This window comes from Tympanuchus pallidicinctus, unplaced genomic scaffold (genome assembly GCF_026119805.1).
Source record: "Tympanuchus pallidicinctus isolate F22 unplaced genomic scaffold, pur_lepc_1.0 scaffold2, whole genome shotgun sequence".
Lineage (NCBI taxonomy): Eukaryota > Metazoa > Chordata > Aves > Galliformes > Phasianidae > Tympanuchus > Tympanuchus pallidicinctus.
The window spans coordinates 30,489,502-30,506,268 of NW_026294721.1; the positions used below are offsets into that span (position 1 = coordinate 30,489,502).

A 16,767-nucleotide genomic window follows, 5' to 3' on the forward strand; every position below is an offset into this window, starting at 1 on the left:
GTGATACTGCCCTCTTCAGTGATGACTATGCAGGTAAAGCAGGGATTGCACGAGCAGCAACTTGGCTTTTACAGGCAGGGGTGAAAATGAGGCTGTCTGGTGGGCACGTGAAGACTTGCACATCTTGGTGATACCAGCACGCCTCCCTGCTCTTGGAAGAGCGGTAGGCTAAGACTGACTGACTGCAGTAGCACAGCTCTGCAGGAGGTAAGGCAGCATCATTTCCTTTTTATAGCTTTTCTCTTAGCGACTCATCTGTATGTGCTACAGCTGCATTTCCACTTCCCTTAAACAGACTTCATAATGCTTTCTTTTCCTGATAGGTGTCAGCAGGACAGATTAGCTATTAGCACTTATGCAAGCCAGAATATTTTACATTAAGTAAAGATAATGCAATCATCAGGAATTAGAGTCTATGGAAATTGTGTCATTTAAAGTGACAAGAAAATGAGGGATAAAATTTGTACTTAATATATGAGCCTTTTATATGACCTACGAGATTGTGCTCATACTGTTGGTTGAGCTGAAGTTGTGTGAAAAAAATAGGCTCCAGCATAGTGTGCCAGAAATTTTACAACGTAGATCTGTTTTCTCAATGAATTTATTCTTAAAGCAAGCTTAAGGCCCTCAAATTAAGTTGCAGTGGATAGCATGATATACTTTCCAAAACAAGTCCAGCACAAGTGTTAGGAGCAAATCTTCCTCAGACTGCAGTATCGCATGAGGCAACAGCTCTTTGAAGGGGCACCATTAGGGTAGTGAAGAGCATTTTCTTTACACGTTTAGTCAAGCCCCCAGCTCTTCTGTTGAGAATAACAAATAACAGGGGTACTTTTGTCTGGTCTGCAGACTAGACAAAAAAGGGTTAGTGCCTTGTTTCATTTAGGCAAGCAGCTGCTTTTGTTTGTTGCCAAACTGTAGAACTTTTACCTAGGAATAAAACCTTCAGCTCAATAGTGTTGTGACCATTTATCTCCTGTTTGTTCCACATTGCTTTTATTTGAGAAGAAATTGAAATCACAGTTTTGTTTGCTCTGCTCCCAGCCAAGTAATATTATTGATGAAATGACAAATTGTTGCCTACTTCTGTAAATTCTTCTTTCACTGGAAATCTGGAAGCTATCTTTCAGTATAGAAGTATCTAGTAAAGCATTGTTTAATTTTTATATCAAGTAAAAATGCGAATTAATTTGATGGATAACCTTGTGTAGTGTGCATCAAGGGTGTGTCCTTTAGATGCTTTGGCTTTAGATTTAATAAGAAGCAATGCATTCCAAGAGAAAATGCCAGGTTAAATTACCTTATTGTCTGGAACAGAACTTGTCAGAGCTCTGGTCCACAGACTGACCAGTGCCCCTGAAACACGCGCTGAGAGATGCACAGAGTAAGGCTTAATATTTCATCTGAGCTTTTCAGTTCTGGCCGCTTAGACTGTGCTACATGGGAAATGTGGAGAGTTTGATGGTGGCTAACACTGCCAACCACGTGCTTCTATTGCAAGGGCTACAAGATGCAAAACAATAAATAACTTGACAGAACTTTGTGTATCTGGCTGACTGATAATTCTGTGTGGTTATTGGAAGTAACTTTTGATACCTGGCAAACTAATGTTTTGGCTTTATTCCTTTTCCCCACATCTCTGAAAAAGAGGGATATACAAGCATGCGTGGACACAGCTGGCATAGCATTTGAGGCTATGTTTTTGTGTTGTCAGAAGTATTGTTCATCTCTACACACCTGGCTGCAACACTGGCAAGTGAGCAGTTGCTGTGTTGTCAAAGAACTCGTTAAGCCTACTGCAGTCCCTTTATATACCTTCTTTGTTCTCAGAAGAGGGTACCAGATACAAGTTGCTATGTGAATGGTGTTGAATATCTTTCTGAGTGAGGGCTCCTCAAAAAGAGCTAGGAGGGAATATTTGGTGAGGGTAAGAGGCAGTAAAGCTGCTGCTGGAAAAAGCTCAATGTGTTTATAGACTGGCTGTGCATTGACTGTTCACGCAGCACGCGCTCCAATTTCTGTGTAGTTCCTTCTCAAAGTACACCAAGTGCCAGGTTAAACTGTTCAGCCCAAGTTTACCTGTAAAGCTGGTGCTGTTCACTTAGTGTGCTTGTCTATCCAGAATTGCCCAGGCTTTTCATGTCTCCCTCGCGCTCCACACACGCTGACTTCCTGTTAGTAAATGGATTTCAGTGCAGTTCCTGGAAATGGCCTGGGATGTGGGAATGTGGCTGCTGGGACAGTGGAGTGGGAGATTCCTGCTGCGTGGGCAGCCTGTGCAGCGGAGCTCTGGCTGCTGTCTCTGGAGGAATTGCTGAGGTTGGAAGCATCCTGCTGTGTTGACAAACGTACCTGTTTGTGTTCCCTGGCTCTGCTGCTTACATCAATTTGTTACCAAGGAAAAAGCTAGCTCAGGTCTTTTCTGTTTGCTGTATCAAATGCCTGAATTGGATGTTACAGTGGCTGAAATGAGTATTTGTCTATCTGTTTCACAAAGAGAGTTTCAGGTATGCTTTGTTTTGTAGTCTTTTTTTTCCTCCTTTTAATGGAAAAATAACTCTAGAAAAAATGGTGTGAAGAGTTGTGGCAGGGCCGCACCTAAATACCCTTTTGCTCAGGTGAAAGCAAACCAAACCAGGTGCACTCAGCAACAAGACTGGAACCAGAGGAGTCTCACTGACATCAGCAGTAGGAAGCTGCAAGTCCTGGTCAGCAACCCATTCACTGCACTGCTCTGAGATGCTCAACTTCAGCCTAGCATGAAGGAAAATGTGCTTTCTTTACCTTGGCTTTTTTTTCTTATTTGCAGACCAGGATGAAAAGTTACATTTCAGATTTCAGTAGTTGGACCATGCAGAGAGAATAGAGACACAATATTCAGTTCTCTTATTTTAAGCTTCCAGGCACTTCAGCTCCCTGTGGTTGTTTTAATCCCATACTGTTTTCAAATTTTGCTGCAGCACCACTTCCCGAATTTTTGGGCATTTTTATAAATAGAAAGTGGCTTCAGGCAGAGATGCAGAGAAGCTGCAGGGGAGGGGCCTGAGCCAGAGGTGAAGGTGGTACAGATGAGAGAACAAGGCTGGAGAGGAAAAGCAGAAGCAGACCGAACACTTAGCATGGCTCAGAAGGGAGGCTACGGAAGAGGCCCACACAGAGGTGTATATAGCAGAATTTCTGTCTTCCCACTTAGGAACTGTGCTTGCAGCGACTTACTGTGAGCTTGGAAAGAGTTAAATGTATTTTATCTAGGCTTGAGGGGAATTGTTATTCAAAAGTTGGAGCAGGAGAAATTGGGTCTAATTCATCCTCCTTTTTATGTTTTCCAGTATATCAATTTCTGTGGACAAGAGGAGAGGAACTTCAGTCTATAGGGACTCTTGCTGCAAGCTGATTGGCAGTACTTACTATTGCACCACCAGAAAGCAATAAAATAAATACATAGAGCAGCTGTAACAGAAAGCAGATGTCTTGCTTTTGCAATTAAAGAACAGGAGAAGGCAATAAGAAAACTAATGGCAAATGGTTGTACAGTTGGGGCAGGAGGAGAGGTACAACTGGCTTACTTTTAAAACGAATTTACCAGAAAATCCTATACTGGGTGTAAATTAGAGATGCACTAACAGCCACAGCACCTTGCACTCAAAATGGAGGTTTGTAGAAGCTTAATTCTTCATTAGAAAATACATTAGTAAAGAATTATACAATTCTTCATGCTAAGAGTCCTGCAGGATAAAACAGATGGCCTGTCTCATTGTTCTCAGATCTGGTTTTCTACTTTGGATGATTCTATAGAATCAATTGTTTCTCTAATTCAGCTGAACAAAAAGAGTGTGAAGACTGGGATTTTTTTTCTTCCTCATATGTGTGATTTATAACAGGTATTACATGAACAGTTATCTGTGAAATGCAGTTTAACATTTTTTGAAAAGCATCACATAAAATAGATATAAATCAGACATTTTTTAGCAGGGCATTTTTTTGGTTGCTACGGACCAAAATGGTAATTAGTCACATTTGCAGCAACTTTGTTCATTTACTGTAGTACATCGTGTAGTCTTGCTGTTGATATCTCAAGGGGAATAAGAGGTGGGCTTTAAGTGGACACTTTTTTTATAAGCACTGTCATGAACACATAAATGAATGTGTACATTTTGAGCAGTTTGCCTTTCTTGTGGCCACAACATGTGTTTAGCCACCTGAAAATGAAATGCTGTGCTAGGGTTGGTTTCAGAACAGAAAAAACACTGGAACCGGAGCATGGGGAAGCAGGAAAAAAGCACACTTCTGCTATCTTCCTCCTGTGTAATACTGGTCCTGCTGGAAGCTGTGAGGCTGAGACAAGAGTTAAGAGAGTGTCTTATTTCAGTTGTTGAAGGAATACCAATAGACATACTTACAGCAGGATGCACGTCAGTGGCATAAAGAGCAGAAACAAAGTCACGAATCTTTATTTTAAACTCTGTTTTGGCATCCTTTCTCTGTCAGTACTACCTAAAGCTAAGTAACAATAATATTTTGTGCTCTGACGGAGTAATTAATCTCCTTTTTGCCCTTGGTTGAAAACCAAGAGGTTGATTTCGTATAAAATACTTTAAAGAAAGCAGTGAGTGTTCTGTCTTTGAAATTTCTACGAGTGCGTGTTAACACAGGCTGCTGCGGAGGAAGTGCTTAGGGAAAAATTATTCGTCTGGGATTTTGGGCTCAGTTAAGAACTTGTCAGTGCTGCTTTTACATATGTGCTTAGTTCAGAAGTGCTGTGTTTTCCTGACTGTGTTTCGGGATGTGAAAAAAACTCTTCATAGTGTCCTGGTCACTTGCTGCATTTATCAGTAAACTACTGTACCTTGCTGTCCCTTGTACTGGCTGGAATCGCACAGGAGGAAATGTTCCTGTGTGAAGAGCCTGCAGGATATTGCCAAGGAAGAAACACAGAACCAGTTGTAGGAATCCTGAGTCTCCTTGCTAACACTACACACAGTTCTTGAAGCATACAGAGCAGATGAGAAATTTGCGTGCTCCCTTAAGTATGTAACTTAATAAAGCAGTTGTTAGGAAGTTCTGTCTCTGAGCTTTCTCAGGTTTGACATGCTTTTTGCTAGTGTGTTTGTATGGTGTGATGAAGGTAGAAAGGCAGCTGTGCTCTAGTTCCTTCTCTCACAACCCTTTAATAATGCATTCACATGTGGACATACATTGGCTTATGGCACATTAACCAACCTTTTTGCTGCTTGGTCTGCGGTGGTTGTGCTTTTGATTGAAAACTGCTGCCAAGTCACCGTGTCAGCTGAAATGAAAAATTTGGTGTATGAAATGTCTGATCGCTCTGCTTAAGCTCATCTTTCTCTGAAGTTGTATCTCATGTTTACATTAGTATTTACTTCAGCATCCTTCAAATGAAATAGTGTTCCGCATAATGCTGTATCCCTAGCAACAAGAAATCATTTTCTTCCATGCAGCTAAGACTAGGAATAAGATATATGCAGCTTGAAGCACTTATTGATCAGTCCACTTCTGAAAACTGCACATAAACTTTATGAGCAGAGCAGCAGTACAAATATTGCTACATGCTTTAGAAAAGAGAAATTTGAACACATTTATTTGGTGCTTATGGAGTCAAAACCTATGGCTCAAAAAGTGCTATTATGCGAGTCTTTCATAATGCTGTGATACTGTAGAGAAATGCTTTAATGTTCTCTTGCAAACTATTGTTTGGAAAAAAAAAAACCCAAAAAACAAGATTTTACAAGCTTTATCCTAGATCTGGTGACCATGTACAGTTTGGCTGATTGGTCTTACTAGATATCTGGGGAGAATTAAAGCTGTCTTTCCTGTAATAATGAGGCAAACTTCCACCTCTCGATTACTCATTGGAATAATTTAAAGGGCGTAAATAAAATTTTCCAGACTTAATTGACAAAATACATATTATGCCATTCTCTTCCCATGTGCTTAGGGTGAACAGATTTTCTTTTTGGTTACAAACAAGCAGAATAAGACACTCATGGAGACATGCTGAAAAATTGCAAGATAAATAGAGTGTGCATCCTGCTTTACCTCTGCTTCTAATAGCAAAAATGTGGAGGGATTTTTGCTAAGCACTTCCTAAAAGCTGCTGAAAAGTTTCTTTTATGATTGCCAAGGAATTTTCAAGTTAATCCTGGGAAGAGGTGTAAGTCTCCTAGCAAGCATCTCTCTTCTGCCAGTGGGGATTACTGAGATTCCTCTGAGCTTCACCCTCCCAGCAGGCTGTTTGTGTGAGGGTAAGCATTTCTGGGGAGCGAGTGTAGGGAGTTAGGCCAGCTGTATTTCTTGCTCACTGTTTTGACTCAACTAATGCAAGTAAGTGTAATCCTAAGGAATGAGATGTTCAAGAAACAAAGCATCTACACAAGCATCTTTTCCTGCTTATATTCTCCTGGTAAGCAATGGTATAGAAACTTACTGAGCCAGAAGCTGTGCCAGAGTCACTCTTCGATAGCTGTGGATCCTAAATGAATTTATCTAATTCTGCTTCTGAATGCCTTGAAGTGTTCAGTTTCTACAGCATCCTGTGACAGAACTCATGATTCCATCCTGAACGTTTTCTTCTCCTGATGGGTATTGTCTGTTGTTCCTCTTTCATCAGCTGCTCAAAAGGCAACTGGACAGAGATTTCCATTTTGTAGTATGAAGAGGACAGAGCAGCATATATTTCTTTGAGTCCTCTCGAGAATGTTTTCTGGTTTTTGTTAACAGGCTTTCCAGGGGCTTGACAGTATCAGTTTTTTTAGGTGCTCCAGCTTAGCATAGTGCAGTCTCATCTCACTTTACAGTTGAGTGATGAGATCAGTCTGGCTGGAGACCCAAGGAGGCTACAAGTTACCATTTGCAACTCATGAAGTAATGCCTTACCCCTGTAAGCTTCAACATCTGGTGAATGATAAGGACACTTGACTGGATTACATTTAATACAGCTAGTGGATCTGAGCCAGTCTAGCAGCTGATGTTTATGGCTATTAAGTTACATATTTATAGGCACTGATCAAATTCTTTCTGGTTTTCCTTGTTTGGTGTGTTCAAAAGTATTTTCAGCTACTCACAAAACAGTGTTTTGTATCTCTAGAAATAAAAGTAAAAATTCACAATTTCCAAGTTCAGTTTTTCTTTTCCCCCCCACTCCTATTCCTTAGTCCTTGGTGCTTTTGGCTGCGTAAGAAAGAATGAAAGGAGCCTGTTACTGCAAAATAACTGTGTTAGCCTGAAAGTGATTTGAAAACTTGCGCAGCTTTATCTCACCAAGTTTCAAATAATCACTCGGTCAGAAGGATTACATATGGCTGGACAGCTTGCCAGAAATAAGGTATTCTTGGTACAGGTAAAATAACCTTTTCTTGCTTATGTGGTTTGTCACAGGAGGCTATACTTTCAAATCCATCTCTTATGTGTTATAGACAATTAAGGCTGTTGAAATAGCAGACTTTCTTGACCAGCAGTTCTGTTTTACTACTCAAGAAATTTTTCCATTTATCATGTGTTTAATATAGCCAAGCTTGTGACAGTTTCCTGTGAGGAATGCTGGCTTATAGTACTCCTTAAATTCGGAAGCATGACTCTTCAAATCAAAAAAGGAGAGTAGCATAGATGTGCTTCTGGGTGAGCTGGCAGTGTCTTCTTTGCTCGGCAGGCAGTGTACATTTGCAGAGTATCTCATATGTGAGAGGTATTTGGGAACTTCAGGGTATTACAATGAGTATATTCCATTTTGAATTATGCTTTATAGAAATTCTTGGTGTGTGGAGGCTGAAATTGCCATCTAAGTGTATATAAGTGGGAGCCTTGCTTTGAAGTTGTTGAAATCACTTCTGGGAAAGAAGTTGATACTTGCACTTCCTCCCACTTCTAGACAAAGAAAAACACTTCTGTCCTGTTTTGCAAAAGAAAAAAATCATTAGGATACTTGACTGTTTATGCAGATATTAAGAGAAAATGTGCTATGTGCCAAAATAAGTCTGTGCACCTCACTGTGTGGAAACCACAAGAAAATACGAGTTTGATGTTCGAGCAATATTCTGTTACATGTCCTGAAATTAGAGTGTGTATAACTTTGTTTTTAGCCAGTACGTAAGTTTTAAAACCAAGGATTAAAGTTTGACAGATGAATGTTTAGAAACGTGCTTGGACACCCAGAATACATTTGTTTTAAGCATTCTGTATGATGGTGCTGTATCATGTCAAACATACAGTGGTGATGTCAGGAGATGGAGTCTGTCTTTTCTGCTTGTTTCAGAGATTCTTAATGTGGGTTTTATATGGAAATCCAGTAGTGTTGAGAGGGGAATGATGCACTTGAATTATTCAGTGGAATAGAAAATGCAAGGATGTACAAAACCCTAAAAGCTGTTCCCTTTTCCGTTGTTTGGGAAGATATACTTTTTCGAGTGTGCTTGGTGGAGGAAGGGCATTTTTTTCGTGTCATTTAACAGTTTTCTGTGTTTGTGGGTAACATTGCTTAAACTGATAGTGTAAGTGTGTTGAGGGCTTTCTTTTAATCCTTTTCTCTTAATGTGTGTGATCTGTAAGAGGTTTGACGACAGTTGTTCTCACAGGTGATGGATAATGCAATGAGAAAATAATTTGTTACTTGACAGACTACCCCCAAACCAAACTTCACAGTCAAGTTCAAGAAGTCTTACTTGCATGATGCTGAGAAAGTGATGTTTGTTGTGTCTACTGTTTCTGCATGAAATATCACTGTGCAGTATGTGGAGTCCTCCAGTTCTAATGGTTGAGCTTTAAAATAAAGAAAACACAACTATTCATGTTTTAAAACTCTTAGGAAGCCCCCAAAGTCGTGATAAAATTAATTATCCAATACAGAGGATGAGGTAATATGTATGTTTAAAAATAAATTAATCTTTAAATTTATAGTTCCTATTCTGATATTTTTTCTTTTCTTTTTCTCTTTAGTTCCTTGGCATAGCATTTCTTGGGATTGGATTGTGGGCATGGAATGAAAAGGTAAGTTGAATATAGCACCAAACAAACATTTTTCTTTCTGATGAAATATTGGAATAGCAGTATGCTGCACATTTAGTGTGTCCACACAGTTTCTTCTGAAACAAAATCAAACTTCTCTGTCAAAAAAATAAAACACTACCTTGGCTAGGTTCTCCTAGGGGAAGATCTGAGGCATTTTTCCCAAGAATACTTTGGCAAGGAATCATGGCTGACACTTGCACATAAAATAACCATTTCAATCCATACATGCTCAAACAGCAGTACAGATAATAGAATGCTCTACTGAAGGCAGTGTTGGCAGTGTGTCCCTAGGAATGAGAGGTAGCCTACGTGTCTCAGAAGGCAACTTCTTGAAAGTGAGCCTTCTCAGCTTTGTCTGTGCGTAGCGTGCTTCTTGCTGCTTCTCTTAAGGAAACCAAATGAAATCTGAGGCAAAGAAGATAAATTTTAGTTTTTTCCTTATGCAGAATATAAGGTTGTACACTGGAAATCTTTCTGTTTTGAGACTGTAAAGTCAATTGGGAAATAAGAATAAAGGAAGGAAAAGGTGGAGAGAGAGAATTCACTTGTGAACCAAAGCCTGATTTTTAGTTTGCTCACTACAGAAGTAAGAAAGAAGATAAAGTATCAAAGCATAACATACAAAAGAAGTCAGTATGTATTGGGTTACTGAAATACAACTGCTAAAATTAAAGCCAGAATTTCCTTGTTTGTTTAAAAACGAAGAAAAAAAACCACCAACAACAAACCAAAATCCGACCCTGGATGATAACATTGGTGCTATGATATAGTTAAGTGATGTTTTTCTTTTTTGATTGAAAACACTAAGTTAGTGTTTTAAGCTAATATTTACTTCAGGCATAATAACTGGCACTTGCAGCAGAGAAAAACCACATTGGAAACACTGGAGTTTTGCCACTTAAATTCAGGACAAATTTTGCTGATTTGGAAGTGAGTTATTGACTTAAATGCTAATTGCTCTATGCAAAAACTAGCTCTCAGCTTGTAATAGAGTGTTAACTATCTCACACCATATACATGTTTGTACGTAAAAGCCTGTATTTAAGTGTGTTACCCATATATTTACCTACCATATGATGCTCATGTTGGAAACCTTGAATAGGTTTGGAAAGTGGTGCTGTCATTCAGCAGAAATGTACAAACATGTTTAACTGAGTTATCTGAGCATACTCATGGAGCTTATGATGCCTGTGTCTAAGCCTCAGAAAAGTAATATATTTCAGAGTAGCTTACCAGAAAAGTTCTGAACATTTTTTTGTATAATTACTGTGGTAATACAGATTATTCCTATTTGGAATAAATGAGCAGGTAAAGGGAAAAGAGCTTTTATAGTTTCTGAAGTCTGAAATATGCTGCCCCTGCAGCCAGAGGTGGTTCTAACAGAAAGGTTGTTGGTTTTTGTTTTTTTTTATTTATTGTCTGTATGTGAAACCACCCCCACCTTTCGATTCATAATAGTAAATATCATAAAAAAATCATGTTTTTACTCAAGGTCTATATATCTGTTGTCATGTCATGTTAAGCGTTTCCTGGGGACAGAAAATGGCCAGGACTTGACTTAGGATCAAGTGCCAGGTAATTGTAGTGCCCATGCAACTGGAGGGGTGGATCAGCTACATCCCATACAGAGTTGTTCTTGCTGCAGCTTGCAGTCTGGAGCTGACAGATGAGCAGGTGAAGCCAAACACTTGGAAGATCTGTAACTTGATTGATGTGGCTGATGTGAATATCAGTTTGCATCATGGTCTGTTGTAATGCAACGCTGTAAGACAGGAAAGCAGCTCTGCAGAAAAGGACCTGTGGACTGCAGATTGAACAGAAGCCAGCTGCATGCCTGTGCTGCAGAGGCAGTTCTAGCCAATGATGTTCTGGACTGCATTGGGCAAAGGGTTGCCAGCAAGTGGAGGGACGGGATCCTTTCCCTTTGCTCAGCACTGGTGAGGCTTCAGCTGGAGTGTTGGGTTGAGTTGTGGGCCCCTCAGTAAGCAAGAGATGTGGACATATTAGTAAGTGCCCAACAAAGGGCCATGAAGATAAGGAACCTTTCCTACAAGGAAAGGTTGAGTGAGCTGGGCCTGTTCAGACTTGAGAAGGCTCAGGTGGTGGGGAATCTGTCTCCCAGAAGGTGTTGGGAGAAAAATGCAGCCATGCTCTTGTCAGTGGTGCTCTATACCAGGGCCTCAACTCTTTCAACTGTTTTTTTATTTGAACGTTCTGTTGTGCTGTGAAGACTGCTGCTGTCCCAATGAACTAAATCTTTGACAGTATTGAACTTAATAGTACTATTGTATAATATGTAAACATAAACTTACCATGTTTTTGCCAGATTAGGTCTTCAGAAGGATTTACATCTAGCTTTGTTGTTCTTTGTCCTAGTTGTTGACTTGTATGTAGTTCTGCTGCATCACAGAAAAATAGTGTACAAGGCCATGTTAAAAATACAGGATATAATGAAGTAATCCACATTTTATAGGAAGCCTGTTTGCTGCCAGGTGAGACTGTGATAGATTAGTTGATTTAGTGGCTGGTTTCTCTTTTTTGCTAGATTGGTTTGAATTCTCTTTAGACTTTAAACTGAAGAGAAAAAAAAAAGTAAAGAAAAAAGCACACAGTCTCATGACCTTCCTTTGCAGGGAGGCAAAAGAGCTCATTTGTCAACCAGGCAGTAGAATTGGCTTGACAGCCAGCCAGCCAGGCCTGAACAAAATCTGAGCAATTAGCATTCTGAATCGTGGACTCAGAAAGAGAACTGGAGGTGGGGGCAATAAACTTGAGGGATGAATAAAGCTTTCTATACCATAGATGCACTATATAGCTCACAATCTCCCAGTGTTTTCAGGCTCACTAGACTTGGTATAGTACTGTTTGAGGAAAAAAAAGTTCATCCACTGAGCAGCTGACACCCACCCCTTCCTCCTCCTCCTAGCTTGTTAGCATATAAAAAGGCTACACTAAGTCCAAGCAACTTACAGTGTTTGCTCAGCAGCAGGAAAAAATACACGGTCGTTATATTTCACTAATTTTTTAGACCACTTCAAGCAATCTTTTCTGTTGCCTTTTACAAACAAATTCACCCTGTACAAAATGTGTACTTCCCTCCTTGGTTGTGAATATTAAATAATGTGGTCTTAAGGCTCATTGAGAGTGTTCATGGTATGATGCCAGTAGGTACTTAGGAAAACAAACTTTGTGGTTCTCTCACTACCTGCAGGAGATTTACATGTAAGTGCAGTGAGAATGAATGATGAATTGCTTTTATGTTCTCAGAGGCTTTTGGGGACTGTAGAGTGGGAGCTTTTAGAAAGCAAGTACTTAGGTTTTGGAATCTGCATTAGGTAATAGGTATAGGTTGTAAAAGCAGAGATTCTAAAATGGAAATGGAAAAAAATGTTTAGATACTCACAAAATTTGTTGATCAGCCTTAATTTACTTCCAAGGTTGACTGAAATGAAGTGGGAGAAGTGGAAAAGGCTGGTTGCATGCATAAGTTTAGTTTCAAAGTTTTTCTTATTAAATCAGCATAACTAGAAGATATTCCAGCTCAGAAGCCAACTTCCACACTTTGGAGTAACAATATGTAATGTCTATGTGCCTGCACAGTGCTGTCGGTGTGTAGGAGCTCTTGGTCTGGATCTCAAGTTTTAAACTTGACTTTTTCATGTCAATTAGATCTCGCTGGTACATTTAAGTTTAGATTTCAGTACATACAGATTCATTTTCTAAAGATGTTTTTAAATAATTTTTAGAAGTGTTCCAACACCCTGTAACCATTAATCCTGAAAAGTGGAAAAAACTGTTTTTATGTGTATTTCTAACAGTTATTCATGTGTTGAACTCTACTTTGCTGCAGTAAGGAAGTTAGGCTAGTCTACTTCACTAGAACCTTGGAAATGAAAGATTTCCTGCTATTACTGTTTGCTGTGGGAAATACAAAACCAACAAAAATCAAGGAGGTGAGTTCTGTAAACACTGCTCATCCAGTTTCTAAATTGCAGAGACTAAATGCTGGAGTGGAATTGGGCATATTTCGATGATCAATGTTCTGTTCTTCATGCTTGCTCAGATGCACAGCGTGGAGAAACTGCAAAAAGCTTGTGGAAGTAGATTTTTTTTTCCATTTTAAAATAATACATTTGGAAATCACTTCTGTGTGTTTCTGCTTGCCAGCATTTCTAAGTCCTGGAGACAGGCTTGTGGAAAGGTTAATTCTTAGGCTGCAGAGAAGAAATGTTTCTGAAGGTCTTGTATTGCTGAACTTTTTTTCTGACCGCTTTCTTCTTCATTCTGGAAATATGCTTCTGCAGCAGAAATGTTTAGTGGCTTTTTTCCTTAAATATTATATCTTAAATATTTTTGTGCATTTCCTCTTGAGTTCTCCCATCCTACTTGTGTTGATTTCTTCTTTTTGTGGCCCACTGGGATATTGTTTGTCATGGGGACTGCTGAGTGTGCTGCTGTTTTCTTCAGGCTAATTCTAGGTGATCCCATGGACTGAATGTCTCCTACTGTCTGAGCACAAGTTGTGTATTATGGAGCCATCTCTTCATTTGTCAGTAATCTAGTTTGTGTGGTCTGTGACTTTCATATGGACTGAAGCATAGCTTATGGGGAGTCCTTTTACATGAACTGAAATGCAAATATAGATAATATAGATATGTATCAAATATCAAAGGTTAGAGCAGGAGTTAGAGGTCTGGCTTTGGGAAGTGGTGTAAGTGGTCCTAGTAATCTCTGTATAGGAAGGAGAAATCCGTGTGGAAGTAAATGTTGCTTTCTTCATCTTTTTTGATGGGATAAAAGCAAGCAACAGTGCAGCTATAATACTGGGAGAGGCCTTATCAAGTGTCTTCAAGATCAGTATTTTTCCTTTGCCTTGAGCTATGCATGAAATCTAGCGTGTAGGGTGCACAGCTCTGGCCATTTTGTTTTTTTTTTTTTTTTTAAAAAAAAAAGGTAGCATGACAACAGGTCACTAGATTCAGGCACCTCTCTTAAAATGGTTTGCTTTTGTACTAGAGGGAGTCACTTCCCTGTTTTTTTTGGGTTTTTTTTTAGGAGCTTCTCATGGGCCTGGTTTGATGATCTGGTATTTGTTGGTGTGGCAGAAGTCACCGCAAATGCTTCCCCACCACTCCTTCATTGGAGAAAGGAACAGATCCTGCTGTTTCACTTGACTTATCTCATGAATGTGGGGTGGTTTAGAAATATGTCAGTCTTTCCAGTTGTATGCCTGTGTCATTCTATCCTAGTGGCCAAAATCAGATACACTTCACAAATAAAGCAACTTTTTTGTAACCACCATTATTGATTGTAGTTCATTTATGGATGGTTTTGCTTCTTTATAACTGTGAACAAAAAGTGACTTGCAGGGGATGAAAAGATTAAGAACCTCAACATTCAAATGTACAGCAGGCAGCTGAGGGTGGGGGAACAGAGCAAGCAGATGAGCTGGAGCTCATCCAGAGAGCACTGCTGGCTCTCCTTGTGGGACTGCAGTAGAGCCCCTGGATTGGTGCCACTGAGAGAAGAAAAGTATTAGCATGTGTGGCTCTGCACAAAGCGTTTACTGTCAAGTAAAGATTAGGCATATGTCTGAACTACCAAAGAAGTGCTGTGTGTGCACCCCGGAAACATTACCATACTTCTGAAGTGTGAATATAGATTTAAGAAAAAAAAAGTTTTTCTTCCTGTTAGATGCCAGAATATTGATAGTACTTGCAACTGTGTTGTGGTAAAGATTGGACTTCTGCAGTAGTGTTGCTGAGAAAAATTTCTTTTCATTTGGAGAGAGCCCATCTTTAAAAGATTTACAGTGATGTGTTTAGGCTTTTCATCCCTTGAAGAGATGAGCTGGTGAACAATCGCCACATGCACCTCAGGTAGCCCTGAGGATTCAGAGTGTCGCTGGAATAAGCAGTGTTGTCTTGCAGGATTCCTCTTCCTCTGCTCAGTCAGCTCCATACACATTTCTTTCTGCTTTTGGCTGAAGATGGGATGAAGACAGAATTGGCAATTGTGAGACTTATGTGTGTTCCCCAGAATAAAGCACTATCTCTGTGCATCTCTAGGTGTAAGCACACAACATTGTCTGTGTTTGTCATTCCTCTTGCTAGCAATGGTTTTATTGCCAAAGCCACTCAGAAGACTGCTTATTCTGACGTGTCTCCAGAATACTGATAAGTTAGGATTCGTATGCAGACAGCACACAAAGCAAATGAGAATTACACAGTATGCTTTGTGCTGTCAGGATGTATTACTTGGAGTTTACCCAGGCTTGGTTTATGATTGTCATATGTGGACTAGCAAAAGATGCACATAAAGGTGCTCTCCAAGGCACCTCTCTCACTACGAACAATGACAGATAAAGCCTGTATTGTTTTACTTCAGTACATGTCAGATCACAGCTGTACTGAGCAATCAGAATCTGGAGGAGAACTCTGCTTAGATGTGAGTGACTTTTGCTGAGTGACAAGCCAGCTTGTGGCCAGTGCTAAAATCAAGTAAATTGGGAAATGGCATGATCAGGAAGGGAATAGAAATACAACCAATTTGCTAAATTTTATTGTCATTAGGTGTAATGAAAGTATGAAGTTGTGTATTTCTTCTTATTAACACTTATTTGTATAAAGACTAGCTTCTCAAAGAGCAGGGTCTAGAGGTGTTAACTGAATTACACTTGGATTTTGTCTTTGATTTGAATTTTACTACTTTCAAAAGGAAAATAACTTGATTAGACTGTTTTCTCTTTTCTTTCAAAAGTAAGACCAAACTGTCTTATGAAGAGAGACTTAAATGACCATTTATCCTTCTCGATTTTTTTTTTTTGAAGGAAAATAATTGCAATAGGCAATGTCCTTTTTCCAATGATTGTTTTTATCCTTTGCTATAGTGCATTAATGAAAAAGTATGAGCTAATATTCAAAGAAATTAGGAGTAGTTTTTGCTTAAGGCATTGCTGGATGTTGTGTTGAGGGACATGGTTTAGTGGGAGCTATTGGGAATAGGTGAACGGTTGGTCTGGGTGATCTTTTAGGTCTTTTCCAACCTTGGTGATTCTATGATTCTATGATAACCTGTTCTCATGGGGGAAAACATAGACAGGATTTCCAAACGTGATTGGAAGTCACTATGGCATACCTTTTCTTTGAGGTAGAGGTTGTGTTTCCTGACTTGTGTATGCCCAAAGCAGTGCCTTTTTCGGAGGTTTGTGCGTTAGGTTATGCTGCTTATTGTTTGTTATTCTTAGCCAGAAAGTTGTATCCTTCGATTTCTTTTTTCATGGCTCATGTAATCAAGAAACAGTGGTGGAAAACTTCTGTACAAATTGATTTAAGTGTTCAATTCAGTCTGACTTGTACCATCTCATCACTGATTACTTAGAAAAGGAGGCATACCAACTGGTCTGGTTTGACAGCAATACTGGTTCTGAGCAGCATTGTGTTATATTATGCATCGCATCTATTCTTGCCTTTGTAATGAATGACAATGTCTAGTACTGTATGTGCTGTAGGAGGAAAGCAGTGAATATATTTTTTTCATCCCTCTGTCGGGGGGATTGCCTTCTCTAGTAGGAGGAAAATCTAGTCTGAGAATGTTAACTCATTCTTGTTCATTGTTTGTAAGTTAGAGTTAGATGGCGTTCTGTTTTTTGTTGTTTTCTTATGTTTTCTGGTCTCTTCCAAGGCTCCTCGCTGTGTGCATTGGAGAATTCAGGCACCTATTTTATCCAGTCTGTCATTCAGAAAT

The 16,767-nt window shown here is 39.5% G+C and overlaps 1 protein-coding gene across 4 annotated transcripts in view; it reads left to right on the top strand.

Annotated features, from left to right (window-relative positions):
- The window catches only part of TSPAN5 (tetraspanin 5), a 79,876-nt gene that overhangs the window by 50,121 nt on the left and 12,988 nt on the right, over positions 1-16,767 (top strand). For 2 of the 4 annotated variants that reach the window (XM_052682146.1, XM_052682148.1), the window contains exon 2: positions 8,950-9,000. In XM_052682146.1, coding sequence (XP_052538106.1) covers positions 8,950-9,000 — 51 coding nt within the window. Of the gene's footprint in view, positions 1-3,632; positions 3,654-8,949; positions 9,001-12,871; positions 12,975-16,767 lie in introns of those variants that run through there. The other 2 variants (XM_052682147.1, XM_052682150.1) reach the window with 2 other exon arrangements.